This window comes from Gossypium raimondii, chromosome 12 (genome assembly GCF_025698545.1).
Source record: "Gossypium raimondii isolate GPD5lz chromosome 12, ASM2569854v1, whole genome shotgun sequence".
Lineage (NCBI taxonomy): Eukaryota > Viridiplantae > Streptophyta > Magnoliopsida > Malvales > Malvaceae > Gossypium > Gossypium raimondii.
Genome location: NC_068576.1, coordinates 2108365 through 2128435, shown reverse-complemented (window position 1 = coordinate 2128435; position 20071 = coordinate 2108365). Strand labels below are relative to the sequence as shown.

At 32.0% G+C, this 20071-nt stretch overlaps 1 protein-coding gene across 1 annotated transcript; it reads right to left on the bottom strand.

Moving 5' to 3' along the window:
* Positions 1–12751: 12751 nt before the first annotated feature.
* On the bottom strand, positions 12752–16255 carry LOC105762747 (heat shock 70 kDa protein, mitochondrial). The gene is made up of 6 exons (XM_012580625.2): positions 16063–16255; positions 15452–15513; positions 15291–15369; positions 14629–15195; positions 13927–14547; positions 12752–13708 (listed from the first exon to the last, which is right to left on the bottom strand). The coding sequence occupies exons 1-6, from the start codon at positions 16135–16137 to the stop codon at positions 13079–13081; spliced, it is 2034 nt and encodes a 677-aa protein (XP_012436079.1). The 5' UTR covers positions 16138–16255; the 3' UTR covers positions 12752–13078.
* Between the last annotated feature and the right edge of the window lie 3816 nt (positions 16256–20071).

Sequence of the window (20071 nt, the reverse complement as noted above, 5' to 3'; positions counted from 1 at the left end):
ACAACTGAATGGGCTCGGCTGCCCGCTATTTACACTGTGGTTCTATAATAATACGGTCGATAGTATGCCACGTCAATTAAATCAAAATCAGATCTGATGGTTAGCGGGGAGCCACGTCAATTTCAATTACTCCGACCGATAGGTGTTCGGTGTTAAGTAATTGAGTGTTAATATACAAGTTAAATGACTCGAATGAAATCCAATCAAAAGATTTTTGAAACTCGGTTAGCTTCTTCGATCATGTTTGCAGAAGAATCCTGTTCGTTCTTTCATTCGCTCTTATTTTTTATTATCGTTTTATCGATTGTATCTTTTAGAAATATTGACGAAACGTTTTGCTTTGACTCTTTATTATCATTTTTTCATTGTACTTTTTAAGAATACTGACGAAATGTTACCCGAGTTGCACAATCATGACACAAAGGAGGCATTCTAGCTTTTGAAGAATCACTTATCTTCACTAGCCGGCAACCCATGTAACTTTTTGATGCCGTCAAATTTAACATATAAATTAATGATATCATGTAATTTTTTGTTAATGTATGAACATTATGTCTGGATATGAAATATAATTCTCAAGCTATTTATTACTTCTAATATTTTGCTTTTTAGTTTAGAGAATAATTAATTTATTTATTTCACTAATGATATTATAGCACATTAAATATGCATTGCATTTTAAAAATAATAAAGTAGGTTGTATATTATTTGTCTAATATTATATTTTATGTATTATTATTAATTCATATTTTAATAATAATTATATTAAGAATTTTATTAAATTATATATTTTTATTTTTATTAAATTGTATTTAATAATAATCTTATTAAAATTTAATAACAATAACAATAATAATTTACTTAAAAAATTATGCTAAGGGTATTTTGGTCATTTATGTCTTTTTCCTTATGCTATCACAATATCTATTCCATTCAATCAAATACAAGAATATTATTACAACTCTATTTCATTCCATTCAACCAAACAATTGACTTATTATTACAACTCTATTTCAATTATAGCCCAACCAAACGTAGTGTTAGTTGTTGACACCATTTTTTGGATGAAAAACGGGGTCGACTTGGATTTTGGAAAATGAAAAAAAAGGGAGTCGCCACCAATCTTTTTTTTATGAGGTGTGATTGGATCACCTCGAAAAGTGGTTGTTTTTAATAAACGACTTTGATTTTATTAAAACAACAAGTTTGGTCCACGAAATTCAAAAAAACGGGTTCGGGAGTCGGTTACGCACGAGGAAGGATTAGCACCCTCGATACGCCCTAAATTGGTACCTAGTTGATTACTTAATGTCTTAATGTCGAGAATTGAAAATTTTAAAGAGATTTAAAATTACGATCCTTTGTTTTAAGAGATTTATATAAAAAGTTGCTTGTCTAAAAAAAAACTCATATGATAAAATTTAAAAGGGATATTCAATTGTTCAAATCAGATAAGAAAATTGCAGCCCAATACGTTAGGGCACAATGTCTCAACTTTCCAAACATTGAATATTGCCTTTGTTATTTTTAAGAAAATCCTCATCCCGACAATGTCATTTATGTCTTTTTCCTTATGCTATCACAATATCTATTCCATTCAATCAAACACAAGAATATTATTACAACTCTATTTCATTCCATTCAACCAAACAATTGAATTATTATTACAACTCTATTTCAATTATAGCCCAACCAAACGTAGTGTTAGTTTTTTTGGTAAACTACAATTCTGCCCCTAAGATGTTGGTGATTAATTTTATTTTCCAACTTCACCGTTAGCTTTTTCACCGCTTGCTCATTCGATCTGACGAGATTGAAAAAGTTCTTTCATCAATCAAAAGTTATTTCAGAATCGAAATGAATCGGTCGGTTTGACCAGGAATAAGTTGAGGTATCGATCTGAAGACAGGGATGAACCGGTTGACCGACGAATCGATATAGACCGGTTGAATCAAGCTAAAAAACTTATTGAACCAGTTTGCTCCATTTTTTAAATATTTTTATTTTCATGGATGTTTAATAATTTATTTGATTGAATCGAATAAACTAATCCAACCAAGAATTGGTAGCTTGGCCGATTTAATCATTTATCCGATTCTAAAATCCTTAATCAAAATCATGAAATCCAACATACTCACACTTATAAAAAATAATAATATAAGAAGAAGAAAAAGAATAAAAAATATAAAGTCAAAATAATATATGTATATATATAAAGAGAAAATAATAATTTCTTTTATTTTCTTTTTATCACAAATGATTGTACTAACATTGCACCAACTTAAAAAAATATAATTTAGATATGACTTGTGACTAAAAATAAATTAAAGTACGAAGATTAAAAAAATTTAATTACTAAATTGTAAGTGCTAATGCATAATAATATTTTATTAAATTCAAATAGGATAACCGATAACTTTATACGGGAGTGAACAATCAAATGGTTGAATTGAAAATTATCGAAAATCTACTTGATTAAGTTTATATTTTCTCAAAACGAAATTCAACTTTTATTAGTTAGTTGGGTCTAAAATCTACTTAACCAAAAATTTTAGGTAAAAATAAGTAGCTATATAAATATCAGCATATTATTTAAAATTCAAATTGGCTCAAACTTGAGTAATATATTTGGATATCTTGGATTCAAGTATTTTAAAATATATAGATGTAATAGTTACCCTTTTAAATGGACTAATTTGGATTTAGATTTCAAAATCAAAATCAATCTTACTTAATTGTTTTAACTGATCTTTCAAACGGACAAAAAAATTAAAATTAACTAAACAAAACCAATTCAATCGAGTGGATTCGATTCAATCAATTTAGCTTGTATAGTCCAACTTTTGCTCACTCTTTTGTTTATCATAAACGATAGTTTTTGAAGTTTTTAAAGTATCATCCACTTAGTTGACGACTCCTTCAACATAGATTATTGTCTCTGACAAAGGTTTTTGTCTCTTTAACTTTAATGAAAACTTGAATGCGTAAAGTTACTTGAAGAGGCAATTGATTCAATAAAGTGGAAATGCCTTATTTGGATTGACCGTGCGTGCCACATGGCCCCACCTACCAAGCAAATGTGAACATTTACACTTGGTAAAGTTTGAACTTGTGTCCTACAACATATAGGGCACATATGGATAATTACGCTACCATTTGAGCTAATTTGTTGTTAGGACCTTGACAATGTGTGCTTCGCCACCATCACCTTGCTAGCCATGAGTTTTCCCAAGGGCTACACCTCATTAGCTATAAACCTTGCAAACATATTCATTATAATATGTTGAGTGCCTCGATTTACCATACTATGAATAGTGCTAGATCTTTTATACATAAATCACACCTACAGTCTCACCTAGTCCACGTCAATCCCATCTCCACTTATCTAGAAGGCTACCATGCTTCCTAAATGGCCAACCATGATAAATTCAGTGTCAAACACATGTCACAACCCCATTACCTGGGATGGCTAACATAATCTATAAATACACATTCTTGATCTAAGGAGGATCTTCTTCTTCGACCTTAGTCTCCTATGCTTCGTACTTTTCTCTTCTTCTAAAGCAACTCTTTGCACCTCAACATTATGTAAACTAGCAACCTAATGAAAATATCCTCAAAAATCCCATCATATCCACCTGCCACTCAGCATGTCGGTCAAGCCAGTAATCCCCACCCACCACGTTCTTACAACCCTTAATACCATCAACAATCCAAGTATAACACCACGTTTCCTCCTTCACCATATTTACGCTTAGGGGTGAGCAAAACTCGATTCGACTCGAAAAAATCGAAAAAAATTAGAAATTTCGAGTTAAACGAATCGAGTTATTCGAGTTAATCGAATTATTCGAATCAACTCGAATTTTTTTTCAAATTTCGAGTTCGAATCGAGTTGAGTTTTCAATTGAATAACTCAATAATTGAATAATTGAATATCAAACTATAATATTTGAGTTTTACCTAAACTCCCAAACCTTTTTACTTTTCCCTCAAAACTTTTACTCCTTCCCACTTTCCCCCCAAAACTTTTACTCCCCTCACCTCCCAACCCCCCAATCTACCCAAAACCCATTTCCCACCAAAATTTTACTCTCCCATTTACTTTTTCTCAAAATTTTTCTCCAAAAAACCCTCAAAACCTTTTATTTTCTCCCAAAATTTTTACTCATTTCCACTTTTCCCCTAAAACTTTTATTCCCTTCCCATCCCACCTCCAACCTCCCATCTACCACAAACCCTCCCCCCTCCAAATTTTTTTTTTAATATTTTCCCTCCAAAATTTTACTCCCCCCTATTTACTTTCCCTCAAACTTTTATTCTCCAAAACCTTTTATTTTCCCCCTAAACTTTTACTTCTCACCCTTTACTCTCAAATAAAAAATCAAAATTATCAAAAAAAAAATCACTAAACATAAATAGTAATAATTTTATTTATATTTACTATTTATATTATTAAATTAAATTTCACATTTTATATTATTTATACTATTGAATTGTTTAGTCATATTGAATATTTATATTAAAATTGAATTATTAATTATGCCATAAAATATTCGTGTTAAAATTTTATATTGGTATCAATTTCACATTTTATTTTTAAAATAACTTTTATTAAAAATCATATTTTTACATTTAATATATTTTTAATTCCAAAATACATAGTGACAAGAATCAAGATAATTGAAACAACTAAGCAAGCAAAGAAGCTAACCAAGATATAAAAATTAATAAATAAATTATGAGGTGATGAAAGTTAATAAAAATTTGATTAAGGTAGACAAATTTTATTACGATGGGTGACAATGTTACAAGGACCCAAAATTATTTTTTAAATTTAACTCGAATAAATATATTTGATTCGATTCGATTCGAATTCCATCTCACTCGACTCGATTCGAGAAAACTTCAAATAAAGTTAGGATGATAAAATGAGATTCGAAAACTCGATTAACTCGAAAATTTTTTATTCGATTCGATTCGATTCGATCGAATGCTCACCCCTATTTACGCTTTATACCAACATCTGATAAACAAACTACTCAGAATCTAATTTTAACACAAATTCTTCGTCCTAACAATTCTTGGAATTGCAAGAATAGAGCTTTATAGATGAAAGCTCTGAACCAAATTATGTATATATATATATATAGGTATCGTTAGCATACATAGATTTTTTTTACGACAAATAATAATGTTACAAAAAAGTGTTTCATTAACCCTCGTAATTCTATCTAAGAAGACCCAAGTACCCTCCCCAAATATTTGTTCGCTAGCTCTCATTGGAGCTTCTTCTTGGCTTAAGAGAAAGGGGACCAAGTTGAGATCTGTCCCAAACAAAAGCATTGGTCATAAATAGCGTATCACAGATTTAATGCACCTGGGCTTTTTCTTTTCAGGCATTCTTGTTACCAAAGACTCCGTAGACCGATGCCTTTCCAAGATTTTCTTTGGTAAATCCCGCTTGCTTTTTGTTAGATTTCATGGGTACCTGTCATTCCAAACACCAAATCAAGAGCTTCAACTCCTCCAAACACCCATTTCCAACTGCCACATTTGTCCTATTGCAAGCTCAAGAGTTTTTGCCAATCATTGGGCTTCTTCTGACTATTTCTTTCAAAGAAGCAGTTTCTACTGCCCCACTAACATTTGCATATCAACAACTCTATGACATTCAACATGCTTAATAGATAGTATGTGTTCAATGAAGATATCTAGATTACAAAAATCGAAGTTTCTAAACATGCATAACACTTATAAATTGGTCATTATAGCTATATAACATTTCTCGAAAGATTACTCGAGGTAATATAGGCTCCGTTTGTTTAATTGAAAATAATTTCTGAAAAAAATTATTTTCTAGAAAAATTAATATTTTTAGTGTTTTGATGAATCATGTAAAATAATTTATGTTGTTTGGCAAATTTCCTACAAATATTTCATAAAAGTGCTTTTCAATGAAAGAAACATATATTTGGTATTTTCTTAGCTTTTTATTGTTTAATTGAGTTTATTTTATATCTATAAATTTATATTTTACGTTGTTCTTTGTACAACAAACATGACATAAATATATTTGTTATAAAATATTATAGTGCAATTTTCTTTTAACAATTGAAATTTATTTTATAATAAGAAAATATTTTGTAATAATCAATGTCATATATAAACTTAATAATAAATAATGCTTAATTAAAACTCAATTTAAGTTATATATTACATATATGAGAGTCCATATTGACACATTAGAGTTGTAAGGGATAAATGAGGCTAAACCGTATTTAAACAAATACTCATATTTATATAATTAAAATATTCATATTTTTATACTAGGTTAAAATATTTCATAAGTCCTTTACTCTTCGTAAATTTGAAATTTATTCTATGTGCTTTTATTTTGGGTTAGTCCTACTTTTAAATATCAAAATTCAGATTTAATTGTTAGTATTATTAAAATAATTTGTTAAATTCATGTACATTATAAAGTCATTTTTTGTTACGATAATACGAGTATTTTTATTTAAAATGTGACATCAAAAAATTGACAAAAAATTAACAGTGTTAACGATTAGACTTGGTTTTCAAATTTGAAAAGTAGATGGACTAAATTCTTAAAAATAAAAGTACAGGACTAAATTCTAAATTTGTGAAGAGTACATAAATTTACGATAGATTTTAACATTTATACTACAAAATATTTATTATTAATATATATAATTGTAATAAATATTTATTATTAAAATATTAATATTGAATATTTTTCAATAATATATGAAAATTATTATTTTAAAATTTATTATTAAAATAAAATTGGAATATTAAATAATTTATTTGATTTGATAGATAATTAAATATGTATATTTAATATATAGGGCAAGGTACGTATAGCACTGTGTTCCAAGCTCGAGACCTTGAGAGCGGAAGTAGAGTTTTTCTAAAGAAGTGTGGTTAGGTTGCGGAAAATAAGGAAGAAATGAGTGAAGAGGTGGGGGGATTTCCTGGTCAGGCAGTGAAGAAAGTGAGGCGGAGAGAAGAGGACCCTCCCGATGGCGGAGGAAGGAGTGAGTAGACAGAGCTTTTGGTTTCTAAACCTTTCTCGTTTAAAGATATGGTGATTAACTCGCCTCCTTTGAATAATTCTCTAGAGAATAAATGGGAAGGGGATGATATTGATTTGTTAGATGGGGATATTCGAAAGAAGGTTATTGATGGTGTTGCCTCAATTGATTTTTCTAATAGAGTCTATTCAATAATTGAGGAGAGCATGTAAAAAGCTGTGGTCATCAAACTTTTAGGGAGGAAGATAAGGTACAATGCCTTATGGAACAAAGTTTGTTTGCTGTGGAAACCATTTATGCGCTTCCAGCTTATAGATATTGAAAATGATTATTTTCTAGCGAAGTTTGAATCTTATTCGGACTATAGTGACATTAACGCAGATATGTTGTGCTGATGGAAACTCGAATTAGTGACATTAACGCAAATAAATTGATTAGAAGTATTGGTCTACCTTATTCGCATCAGGTGGAAGTAGTGAGGATTTCAGGTGGGATTTGAATTCTTTGGAAGGATAATATCCGACTAGAGGTTATGGTTAACCATATGCAGTTTATTCACATGAAAATTAAATTTGATGATGCTATGGATTGGGTGTTCTTTACAGGAGTTTATAGGAGTCTTTGTAGAACACTGAGGAAGAAATTATGGTATGGTCTAAGTTGTATTGCAAAGAATATACAGCTCCCATGGTTGGTTTCCAGGGATTTTAATGCTTTGCTTAACGAGCAAGAAAATAAAGGTGTCTTGAAAAGGATTATTGCTAGTTGTCTGGTTTTCTAGCAGATTTGTCAAGTTTGTGAGTTGAAAGACCTTGGATTTAAAGGCCCTAGGTTCACCTGGAACAGAGGGATCATATTTAAACGTCTTGACAGAGCCTTATGTAACTCTCACTAGAAGTTGATGTTCCCTAATAATATTGTCTTCCATATGCTGAGAATCAAATTTGATAATCGTTTGCTCTCAATTTCGTTTGGAAGCAAGGTGAGAACAAAATCCCCTCGTCCTTTCCGGTTCTCTATGGTATTAGGGAACATCAGTTCCCAATGAGAGTTACATAAGGCTCCATCAAAGACGTTCAAATATGGTCCCTCTGTTCCAGGTGAGAACAGAATTAGTGACATTAAATCAAATAAAACGATTAAAAGTATTAGTCTGCCTTATTTGCATCGGGTGGAAGCAGTAGGGTTTTCAAGTGGGATTTGGATTCTTTGGAAGGATAATATCCGAGTGGAGGTTATGGTTAACCATATGCAATTTATTCACATGAAAATTAAATTTGATGATGCTATGGATTGGGTGTTCTTTATAGGAGTTTATGGGAGTCCTCATAGAATACTAAGGAATTATGGTATGGTCTAAGTTGTACTGCAAAGAATATGCAGCTCCCATGGTTGGTTTTCGGGGATTTTAATACTTTGCTTAAAGATGAAGAAAAGAAATATGGCTCGAAAAGGATTATTGCTAGTTGTCCAGTTTTCCAGCAGATTTGTCAAGTTTGTGAGTTGAAAGACCTTGGATTTAAAGGCCTTAGGTTCACTTGGAATAGAAGGACCATATTTGAACGTCTTAAAAGAGCCTTGTGTAACTCTCACCCGATGATGTTCCCTAATACTATTTCTTCTATATGCTGAGAATCAAGTCTGATCATCATCCGCTCTCAATTTCGTTTGGAAGCAAGATGAGAACAGAAACTCCTTGTCCTTTCCGGTTCTAAGTGGTTGGTTGTCTCACGGTAATTTCTACTCTATGGTCAATGGGAATTGGGATAGTGGAAGCTCTTTGGAAGAATCGATTAGGAAGTTCACAGCAACAGCAAAAATGTGGAACAAAAATGTTTTTGGTCACATTTTGAAGAGGAATATTATTAATCAACTTTATGGCACTCAAAGAGCTCTCGAGAGATTTCGATCTAAAAACCTACTTAAAATTGAGAAAGTTTTACGGGTTGAACTTGAAGGAATTTTGGATATGGAGGAGAGCCTTTGGCAGCAAAAGGTGCGGAGTGATTGGTTGACTCTTAGGGACCGAAACACCTAATATTTCCATTGTAAAGCTAATTCAAGGAGATGTATTAATGAGATTAAAGCCTTAAGACTGTCAAGTGGTGAGTGGTGCTGCTATGATAAGGATGTTCTGAAAGCTAAAGTTATCCAATTTTTTAAAAAGTTAAATACGATAGATGCAACTAATATGGGTCGGTTTCCTATACAAAATATGTTCTCCACTCTTGAGCCAGAATTATTTGATTTTATTGCGCGGATTCCTTCTTGTCAAAAAGTTCACAATGCTCTTTTTAAGATGGCACCGCTTAAAGCTCCGGGGGTGGATGGGCTTCATGCCCAATTCTACCAAAGTCAATTGAACATCGTTGGTGAGTCGCTTGTGTCCATGGTCAGAAGGGTTTTTGATTGAGGTAGTATTGAATCTCTTTTTTATAAGACGTTGATTGTTCTAATTCCCAAAGTAAGCTCTCTGGAACTAATCACACAGTTTCGACCCATAAGATTATGTGTAGTGCCCTACAAGGTCCTCACGAAGGTAATTGTGAACCGCCTTAAGCCTATTATGCCGTCCCTTATTGCAGCTAATCAGACTAGCTTTGTTGGGGGAGGAACATAATGGATAACATGATTATTTCTTAAGAGGTTATACATTTTATGTGGTATAAAAAGGGGAAGAAAGGTTGGATGGCAATCAAAATTGACATGGAGAATGCTTACAATAGGCTAAGGTGTGAATTTATTGATGACACATTTTTTTATGCCCAACTTGTTGAGAGTTCAGTTCACGTCATTATGCATGTGTCACTTCTGCTTCCATGCAAATTTTGTGGAATGGGTGATTTACAGATAAGTTTACTCCTTCAAGAGGAGTAAGAAAAAGTGACCCTATTTCTCCAGATATCTTTGTTCTAACAATGGAGAAGCTTGGTCAAGCAATTAATTTGGTAATTACGAAGTCTACATGGAAGCCTGTTCGATTGGGAAGGGGATGGCCTCCTCTTTCACATCTTGTTTTTTTTTGCGAATGATCTAGTTTTGTTTGGAAAAGCGAGCAAGGAAATTGCTGAATCCATGAGGTCTGTTCTTCGACAATTCTATCTGTACTCGGATCATAAAATGAATGCATAAAAATCAAAAATCTATTTTTCAGCTAACACTGATGACTTGGTTAGGGAGATGCTTAATGGAGGAATTGGGTTTTCAAGAGGTGAAGGACTTAAAGGTTTACTTGGGAGTATCATTGTTCCACAAAAATGTCACTTGAAGTACATTCCAATTCGTTATAGATAAGGTGTAGAAGAGGCTAAATGGGTTTGATGCTAAACTCCTATCTATGGTTGGTAGAGTTACTTTGGCTAAATAATGCTACTGGCTATCCCTGGTTACTTTATGCAATCGACCATGATTACTGTAAAATTTTGTGATAAGATTGAACAGATTGTTAGGAGCTTTGCTTGAGGTTCAACGAGAAATACTAGGAAAATGCATTTAGTTAATTGGGATATATGCTGCCAACCTATGAAGCGTGGGGGTCTTGGTTTCAGGAAATTGGTTCTCCAAAATAGCTCTTTTCTTATGAAGGTAGCTTTTCAGTTTACGACCAATGTGGATGCTTTTTGGGTACGTTTGTTGTGGCATAAGTACAAGGTAATGGACTGATGTCCTAAATCTATTTATTGACCCTGTTGTTCTTATGTGTGGTGATCTTTATCAAACATATGGGATTAGTTTAGGGGGAATATTTCTTGGAGCATAAGTGATGGGAAAGATGTGGATATTATTACCGACATTTGGATTCCTGAATTGGGGCCGATTCGTAATGACATGTTGGTCAGATCGAATATGGCAGATCAAGTTATGGTAGCTAAGATGGTTAATGCAAATGGTCATTGGAAATGGTCAGCACTACGGTGGTATGTAAGTAGGGATGTCTTGGAGTATATAGTAGTATGCCTTCCCCCATGTAATGTGACAGGTTGGGATAATTGTCTTTGGTGACCACATAGAGCTGGGAAGTTTTCTGTTAAAGCGGCGTATAATAGTTTAATACAGATAGATGATCAAGCAGGGGCTAGTGTTTGGAGTGGAATTTGGATGACCAAGCTATCACCGAGAAACAAGTACTTCCTTTGGCTAGTTTTGCACCAAAAGCTCTTAACAAAATTTGAAAGTGCTAGTACGAATATGTCACTTACGACTGGCTGCACCTTGTGTGGGGATAATTAGGAAATAATTATTCATGCTTTTCGTGACTGCACAGTTGCGGCTAAGGTATGGGAAACGGTGATATCCCTGATTTTTTTGTCTCACTTTAGTTTAGATCTTTTGGACCGGGTAGTGTCAATTTGACTGGTGATTTTGGTGGTAATGTTGCTCATGTGGAAATTTTTGTTTTCTTGTACTGGTTGCTGTGGAAAAATAGGAATAATTTTATCTTTCAGCAAATACCAAATAGGCGTGAAGAGATTGTTTGCAGGGCAGATTGCTTTGTTTCTAATATCCGCTAGTCAAAAATGGACTTAGGGTCATTGGGAGTGAATCAAGGGTGAGGGTAAAATGGCGTTCGCCGAGTCTTGGATGGGTTAAGGTCAATGTTGACGGGTTTTCAAAAGTGAATGGACTGGTTGATGGTTGGTGGAATGGTGCAAGACTCGGTGGGGAATTAGATTGAAGGTTTCAGGAAATGCATCAGGAGAGGCTCTGCTCATAAGTCCGAGTTATAGGCTATTTTAAGTGGACTAAAAATGACTCGATTAAGGAATTATAATAAGGTTATTGTTGAAAGTGACTGCATGAATGCTGTCGAGATGATAATGGAGAGTTTTGTAAATATTTTTTCTACGACCCTTGCATGAAGAATTAATGAGGTCAGATGAAAGTCACAAAAGTTAAGTTTCAATTTGTTCCAAAAGAGGGTTATACAATAGCAAATTGCTTTGCTAAATCATGCTAGATTGATGATGTTAAACTTACTATTTTTGAGTTTCCTAGCTTTCCTGTTAGGAAATTATTGTTAGAAAATAAACTATGTAAGATTTATTTGATCTAAAAATAATTAGTTGCTTTATTTTATTATCTCATATATATATATATGTTTAATAATATTAAAATTGTAATATTTTATATCAATATTTTATAAATTTTAAATATCTTTTAAAAAATTATTGATAATATAATAATATTAAACTTTATCTTAATTTTCATATAAAATAAAATCACTCAAAAAGACGTCATTTTTGAAAAATGACTTGCACTTTTCAGTTTACATGAAAAAGAATTTAATTTTCTATTCTTCTGTAAATCATTTTCTATTAACCAAATTATTTTTCATAAAATAAACATAAAAATACAAAAATTATTTTCTAAAATTATTTTCAATAAAACAACCGAGGCAATACTATTGCCTCCATTTTAAGAGAAATAAAAACAAAACAAACTTGATTCTTCTACTTTGAAATTTTTGATACCCTAATTATTTGTATTATGAAAATGTGTCTTTCCTTTTTTATGAACTAATGTTATGTGTTCATGCATAGGGAAAATATATATTCCTAATCCAAAACATACGGAACTCCGTACTCCGTATATGGCAGATCCTCGGACTAAGTGGAGTATAACCAAGTCCAACAGCAACATTCAATTCCAAGTTGATGTTAACCTAGTTCACAACCATGATCTGTCCCAAACAATGAAGAAACGCTGATATACCAGCGCAGGCAAAACTATTAATCACATAAAGCATTGACAGCATCACGTTTTTATATACCATCCAGCCTAAATTTCTACTAATAAAGGAATCTCCTTATTTCTCCATTTCTTCAGGAAAAATTTATCTCATGTTGAAAGGTCCAATTCCTAACAGGCTATTATTACATTCAACCTTCATTTAGATATAAAACTGCTAAACAGTAAACACCCTATGCATCATCATCAAACAAAACGATCATCTCTCCAGTGGCGTTTGTTTCCACTTGAAAAAAAAATACAAGCTGTGAACAGAATTAGTGCCTCATCACTCACTTTTTCACCTCCTCGTATTCGGCTTCTTGGGCCTGGTCACCACCTTGAGCACCTCCAGAAGAACCTCCTTGGGCACCACCAGAACCACCAGACATGTGCTCCCCAATCTTTGAGACGCCTTTATTCGCGGCATCTATCTTCGCCTTGATCTCGTCAACATCCTCTCCTTCCGTTGCCTTCCTCAAATCTGCAACAGCACCCTCGATTTCTTTTGCAATTTCACTAGGAATCTTGTCCCTGTACTCATTCAAGCTCTTCTCTACACTATAAATAGTGGTGTCTGCATTGTTTTTTACATCAATCAGACTTTTCCTTTGTTGGTCCTTCTGCGCATGCAACTCAGCTTCTTTGACCATCTTCTCAATCTCGTCCTCCGAGAGACCACCAGAGGAACGTATCGTAATTTGCTGTTCTTTACCGGTGGCCTTATCCTTGGCCGAAACAGTGACAATACCATTGGCATCAATGTCAAATGTAACCTCAATCTGAGGCATGCCTCTAGGAGCAGGGGGAATGCCTACCAAGTCGAACTCACCCAAAAGCTTGTTGTCAGTAGCCATTTCACGCTCGCCTTGAAGCACCTTGATACCTACTTGAGTCTGGTTATCAGCTGCAGTAGAGAACACCTGAAAATCAAAGAAATCAAAGAATCCTCATCATACATAGAAAAAGAAAAAAAATTATATCCAAAGAAATATTTTTCAAAGCAATTAGAGTATGCTTATATGCATCTAAAAGTAAAGGTGTAAAACTTAATCTGTTCCAAGAGCTACTAAAAAAGCTTATGATATACTGATAATCCCCGCTAAGGAAAGAATGCAAACAATATACACCAAAGACATACCTGACTTTTCTTTGTTGGAATGGTTGTGTTCCGGTTGATTAGCCTAGTGAATATTCCACCTAGTGTCTCAATACCAAGTGACAAAGGAGTTACATCAAGTAGAAGCAACTCTTTAACATCCCCACGAAGTATACCACCCTGAATTGCTGCCCCCATAGCAACAGCCTCGTCAGGATTGACTCCTTTGCTTGGACTCTTCCCAAAGATCCCTGAAACTACTTCTTGCACTTTAGGTACACGTGTCATCCCTCCAACAAGAAGAACCTCATCAACATCATTTGTCGAAATGCCAGCATCTTTCAAGCAATTCTTACAGGGAGCTTTGGTCCTCTCAATCAAGTGATTTACTAAAGATTCAAACTTTGATCTGGTCAATGTGATATTCAAGTGTTTTGCCCCAGAAGCATCAGCTGTTATAAATGGAAGATTAATTTCAGTCTGCGATGTTGATGAGAGTTCAATTTTAGCTTTCTCAGCAGCTTCCCGAAGCCTCTGAAGTGCGAGCCTATCCTTCGAAAGATCAATTCCCTCAGTCTTCTTGAATTCACTCACCAAGAAATCCAGCAATGCATTGTCAAAATCCTCTCCTCCCAAGAAAGTATCACCATTTGTTGCTTTGACCTGGACACGATTGTTATCAGTACAACTGGCCTAATCTCTCTAAAACAAACCCACTTAGAAAAAAAAATGATTATTGCTTACCTCAAAGACACCATTTGAAATCTCCAAAATTGAGATATCAAATGTACCGCCACCAAGATCAAAGACTGCAATGAGACCCTCCTTGTTGTTCATTCCATATGAAAGGGCAGCAGCAGTAGGCTCATTGATTATTCTCTCAACATCAAGGCCTGCAATTCTACCAGCATCCTTAGTTGCTTGCCTCTGGGCATCATTGAAATAAGCTGGAACAGTGATAACTGCTTTAGAAACACCCTTTCCAAGATAAGCCTCAGCAGTTTCTTTCATTTTGGTCAAAATAAACGCCCCAATTTGACTAGGAGAATATTGCTGCCCATTTGCTTCAACCCACGCATCTCCATTGGGAGCCTTAACAATCTTGAAAGGAACCATTCCCATTTCTTTTTTCGTCTGAGGATCTTCATATCTTCTACCGATTAGACGCTTGGTTCCAAAAACTGTGTTGGTTGGATTAGTCACAGCCTGACGTTTTGCGGGGGTGCCCACAAGTAACTCTCCCTTTTGGTTGAAAGCAACAACAGAAGGTGTTGTCCGTGCACCTTCAGAGTTCTCAATAACTTTGGGATTCTGACATCAATGACAAACTCGATCAGAGACGATGACCTTAACTTCCAAAACTAACAACAAAATTAAGGACATCCACCAACTAGTCTAAACCTTACCTTTCCCTCCATGACAGCAACACAGGAGTTGGTCGTACCCAAATCAATACCAATGACATCATTGCCGGCAGGTTTTGAACTGCATTAAAGAAAAACAAAAAAGAGCAATCAGAAATTTACAATAAATAGACAATAATGAGAATAACCAAAACAATCGTTACCTGAAAGCTCTACAAAAACTTGTCCAATTAATTCCCGCAGAGGTCTTGCCATTGTTAGTAAGCTGCACAACAAGCAATTAAGCATGAGGCACCATCCTTTTCATTCACTGGGAATATTGTTGAAGTAATCGGCCAACGAACTGAAATAACCATTTTCACTAACCAAATCTCAACCCTTAATTCAAGAAACCGCAGAACGTAAAGCTTAAACGAACTTGAACCAAAGAGACACACGTGTAACAATGATACCTCAAATTTAGTCAAGAGAACCAAGCTATGAGAGACACAAAGCAATAAATAAATATGTATAGTCGTCCTTTAATTTCCTAAGATATCATGGGACAGCACGATCTACTTCATTTTATAGTCAATTCCAATTTAACCAAATAACACTCGCAAAAGATCCAGTTAAAATGAACGAAAATATATATGTATCTATTACTTTTAGTAACCTACAGATCAAAAAGTAAAAATATCGAGATAAATTCCCTTTTCCTCTGCTTCCTCAACAACCAAACAGAATACAACACCCCGAAGCACAATTCATTTAGACAAATCACAACAACCGAACACGAAAAGCTTTAAATCAGACATTAGAGTTAGAAACTTACGCATCTATAGGCAGAGAGAGGAGATGCAGCGACGTCACGTCGTCGAAATGAACGGAGCAGAGCTGCCGTAGCCATAGCTATAAATTACAATAGAACAAGAAGGATCGACAGAGATAGAAATGATGGTGCACCGTTCGTTAATCTAAAATGTTAGGAGAAGACGTTTCTAGGGTTTAGGGTTTTGCTTTACAACACGGTTTTTTTTAATGAGGTGAAGATTCTCTGGTAAATGATAGAAGGTTCTAGATTAACAGTGGAATGGGGATCTGATGGTTAATAATACGCCACGTTAATTAAATCAAAATCATATCTGATGGTTAGCTTGGAGCCACGTCATTTTTTAATACTCCTGCCGAGTTTGGAATTTTTCTTAAATATGCTTTTGAAAAGTAATGTAAAAAAGTGTTTTGGAAAAGTAATTTTGGAAATTTTGATTTAAAAATTGACTATTTAGTATTACTGTCAAAAATATTTTTGAGAAATAAAATTTCTATTTTAATTATATTATTATCAAGTAACAAATATGTATTTAAATAATATTTAAATTAGTTAATATTATTATATTTTAGTAAGAATATAAAAATTATTATAATTTGTTGTTAATATTTTAATATATGAAATATAAATTTTAAATATTTTTAAGCTTTAATTATTTATAAAATTTTATTAGAATATATAAATTATATTTTAAATATTTAAATATAACCATTAAATATTTTTAATTAGTATTTTAAACAATATTTTTTATTTTTAATTAATGATTTTAATACATTTGTAATTAAGCACCAAGAAAAAAAAGAGAAAGTACTATGTTATTGGAGGGTGAAAAAATAATTAAACACCAAAAATACTTTTAGGATAGAAAAAGTTAAAAATTTTAATTTCTCCTTTTCAGAAGTGCTTGTCAAAAATTTCAGTCAAAAACAGCTTATTTAAAGTAACTTTTCTTTCAAAAGTATTTTTGGAGCCAAAAATATTTTTTTAAGCACTACTAAACAAGCCCTTAGTGTTCTTTTTTCCTGAAGTCTTCTATTTTGTTTGACTATGAATTTGGTTCAGTTGAGCCTTTTTCTTTTTCATTAATGGGTTTGATTTTTAAATTTTTAAATTATTTTTTGCTTTTGTATTTATTTTGATTAAACTAACTTTATTTTATGCCTTTTAAATATTATTCGATAAAATTTTAAAATTATTTACAAATATTTTTGAATATATATTTTTCAAGTAAATAAAAATTAAAAGTTTTATACAGTATCTTTAAAAATAATTTTTGTATAGAAGTTTTATTTTAGTTTCATTGTTTTAAATATAAAATATTTATTTTTACATTATAAAAATTAAAATTAATAAAAATGACATTAAATTTAATTTGGTCGATCATGATTTTATAATTTGTATCATATAAATTGTCTAAATGCCTTGATTTAGATCAATTTTAATTTCTCACTTATTTTTCTCAACCCTAAATTTAGTTTTTTTTTCAATTCAATGGAAAGAGTTTAACTATAAAAATAAAAACCAAATGTCTATGTTAACAAAATTGAGCTTCCATATAAATTTTGTTTTTCTAAAAGATAAATATCAATATGAATTTTAATTTAATATATAACATTATACATGAATTTTTATTTTATATAATTATATATTTAAATTTTTTCACATTATTAAGGCTTCCTTTGGATGGGTAACTGCTCATCTCTGGTGAGGTTAAAAATAACGATAGTGGGGAGATTAGTTACTGTAACGGTGAAATTGAACCCAACGGTGAGTGTGCGTTTGTATTTAAACGCAGTTGTAGCGATGAGTTTGGAATAGAAAATGACTATTAAGGACATTGATTAAAAACTATATTAAATAAAAAAATTTAAATTATTTTATTTTTAAGAAATTATTTAAAATATGTGAACTTGTAATTTTATTTAATAAATTATTAATATGTATCATAATTTTTTATAAATATTTTAATTAATTGTATAATCATGTTAAATTATTTATTATATTAAATGATAAATATTTTAAATTGTTTTATAGTTAATTCGTTTATTTATAACAATGTAAAATATTATTTTCACAAATAATAACATCACACTTAATAAAATTTTAAAGTATCTATTTTGATTTTTTTTTAAGACAGAATAATATTTTAACATAAGACATACATGTTTCATTAATATTGAAAATTAAATTAACATACAACGTTTCTTTGGGAAGGCGAACTGATTAAACTAGTTGCAATGGGTTCCCTTAACAATTTGATTTTAATATCACCTTCACAATTTGAGGAACTTGATTCACCTCGATTAAAATGACTTTTAAATGTTAGCATGTCGAGCACATTCTCAAATTCTCTAAAATCTCCATCATTTGATCTAGCATGTCTTCAAATGTAATTATGCAAAATCATTGTTGCATTAACAATTAAAACTTGCTTATCGAATGAATATATTGGAATATCTCTTAATATTGGCCATTTTTTCTTTCATACTCCAAATGTTCATTTAATCACAGAGCACATTGAAGAATGTGTATGATTAAATATTTCTTTTTTCTTGATACCCTATAACGACCCGCAAGTCAATGGTATTGGAAAATACAATTTTTGGGACCATATTTTCGTAAGCTAATTTCGTAATTATTTTAATAAAATATTTACGAATTAATTATATAGGTGAATTGAATCTTGTATAGATAATTTTGTCGAATTAGTGATTAATTAATGTTCGGGACTAAATTGTAAAGTCCAATCCCTATAGATTTTTATTTAGTAAAAGGATCAAGGACTTAAATTGTAATTAACCAAATGTCTAAAATAGCAATTAGACTAGTTATTATATAGTGGACGGCATAAGCATGTGTTTATTAAACAAATTAAATTATGCATTATAAGTTAATATAAAGTTAATTACCTAATTAAGTTAACTGATTATATACATTAGTTTTAGTGGATAAAAAAATATATATTCATCATCTTGTTCATCTTTCACCCGAAATAAAAGAAAGAAAACCTAGAAAAACATTTGAAGCAGCCTTGCAATCTAGTCTCTCTTTCTTTTCTTTTCTTTGCTTTTTTTTTCTTTTTCAATTTGTATGTTTTTGAGGTCATGGGAGCTTGAATTGGTTAGTTCATGTATAAACTTTTTAAACTTTTAAAATCTTAGAAAGTTACCATTGATGATTTCTTAAAGTTTTAGGTGTCATATTGATAGATTCTAAGTTTAGGTGTGAAAAAGGACCAAATTGTAAAGTTAATTGATAGTTTCTTATATTTGAGACTAAACTGAATAAAATGTAAAATTGAATGTAGAAATAAGTAATAGGAGGTCCCTAATGGACAATAGTGAAACCAGATTTTAAATTGGAGTTGTAAATTGAAAGTTATGTTAGTCCTGGTTTTAGGGACTAAATTGAATAAAATGAAAAATTGTATAAAATGACAATTGGTTGTGAATTTGGATGGATATTGATATTATTGTATGTTTATGTTAATCCGTAGCTAACATTGACCTGGATTCCTTGAGAGGGAAAGGAAAAGCTAAAACCGTCGACGAATAGCTTAAAGTTTCCGGTTTGTATTTCTACAATTCGAATTGCTTAAATTGTTGCATAATTGCATTACATAGCATGGTAGGATATTGAGGCAAGTTGAAATCAATTAGTCGATTTGAATTGGCATGAAAATGTTTGATTTTTGAGATGGAGAACTAAATTGAATAAAATTAAAAATAGAGTAAATTGATGAAAATATGAAATTGATTTTGCATTGGATTGATTCATGATATTCTACATAAGGAATGACTATTTGGTTGATGAATTGAATATGATGAATTGTGAAATTGAATTATATTCAAAATTGAATGGTTGTTACCTATTAACTGTTCGGGTAGAATCAGATATAATCGACATGTCATAGGATAGATCTAGTATGGGTTACTTCGGCTATGTGTCAATGATTTGACTATCAACATCAACCTCGTAGTAATATCTGAACACAAAGTCATTCTCACCCAGA

Excerpts from the sequence above, each read along its gene's own strand:
- LOC105762747 (XM_012580625.2), bottom strand. The coding sequence starts at position 16,137 with ATGGCTACGGCAGCTCTGCTCCGTTCATTTCGACGACGTGACGTCGCT. Across the intron at positions 15,514-16,062 it reads CTCTCTCTGCCTATAGATGC|CTTACTAACAATGGCAAGAC; the intron begins GTAAGTTTCTAA and ends CTTGTTGTGCAG. Across the intron at positions 14,548-14,628 it reads TTTCAAATGGTGTCTTTGAG|GTCAAAGCAACAAATGGTGA; the intron begins GTAAGCAATAAT and ends AATCGTGTCCAG.